This window comes from Merops nubicus, unplaced genomic scaffold (assembly GCF_000691845.1).
Source record: "Merops nubicus isolate BGI_N331 unplaced genomic scaffold, ASM69184v1 scaffold46773, whole genome shotgun sequence".
NCBI classification, from domain to species: domain Eukaryota; kingdom Metazoa; phylum Chordata; class Aves; order Coraciiformes; family Meropidae; genus Merops; species Merops nubicus.
Genome location: NW_008599137.1, coordinates 5,459 through 6,551, shown reverse-complemented (window position 1 = coordinate 6,551; position 1,093 = coordinate 5,459). Strand labels below are relative to the sequence as shown.

At 59.7% G+C, this 1,093-nt stretch overlaps 1 protein-coding gene across 1 annotated transcript in view; it reads left to right on the top strand.

Annotated features, from left to right (window-relative positions):
- The window catches only part of FBXW5 (F-box and WD repeat domain containing 5), a gene marked incomplete at both ends in the record, with an annotated part of 6,846 nt that overhangs the window by 390 nt on the left and 5,363 nt on the right, over positions 1-1,093 (top strand). Inside the window, 1 exon segment of the mRNA XM_008937262.1 lies at positions 796-970. Within this exon segment, the coding sequence (XP_008935510.1) occupies positions 796-970 (175 nt within the window).

The following is a 1,093-nucleotide window of genomic DNA, read 5'->3' as shown; positions in this document are numbered from 1 at the left end:
CGATTGGATATGAGGCAGAATTTCTCTCCTGGCAGAGTGTTGAGGCCTTGGCCCAGGCTGCCCAGGGAGGTGCTGGAGTCCCCAGCCCTGGAGGGGTTCAAAAACCATGTGGATGTGGCACCTGGGGACATGGTTTAGTGGTCGTGGTGGTGTTGGGGGATGGTTGGACTTGATGGTCTTTTCCAACCTTCATGATTCTGTGACCTGCCAGCTCTGCTTGAATGGCACCTAGCTGCCAGAGCAGCCTCCAGGAAGTCTGTGGAGAGGAGGGCAGAGGTTTGACCAGGTGTCTGCAGCTTAGGCTGGTTGCTGCAGATGCTGAGTTCTTCTCAAAGCCAGAGGACTAAGGACTCCCACAGAGTGACCTTGAGGGCTGGAGCTGGAAGCTCCACGTGGAGGTGGTCAGGGTGCCTGCCTGGCTCTGGCTGCTCTCTAGGTGCAGAGCAGTCCCATGCTGTGCTGTGGGTCTCTCAGAGAGCGTGGAGATAATCATGGCAGAAGGTGTCTTGTGTGAGTGGTTGTCTTGGAGCAGATCTCTGAACATGCTGAAGGCCCAGCTGAGACAGTGCCATTCACTGCCTGGACACCTCCCCAGGCTGCTGGAGCAGCAGCCCTGCCTTCAGCTGCTCCCCAAAGCTCTTGGCTGGGACAGGGAGATGGGGACTGGGGGGCACTTAAATATGGCCTGCATTGTGATTTTTTTCCTCATCCTGGTTGCTGCTGCCAGAACAGGCCAAGTGGAGCCACTCCCAGGCTGCTCGGCAGCTTCTTGACCCCTTGTCTGTCTGTCTGCAGATCTGGAGCAACGAGCTGGACATCTCCCTGCAGCACAGCTCCAACATGAGGCCGTACAACTGGAGCTACACCCAGTTCTCCCAGTTCAATGCTGACGACTCCCTGCTGCTGGTGTCGGGCGTCTTCGTGGGGCCTCACAACTCCTCCTCGGGGGAGATCGCCGTGATCAGCATGGGTAACACCCCAGGGGGCTGCTGGGGCTCCCCAGCTCTCTGGGGCTCCCCGGGCCTGCTGGGGCTCCCCTGCTCTCTGGGGCTTCCCTGCTACCCGGGCCTGCCCGGGGCTCCCACGCTCCTCG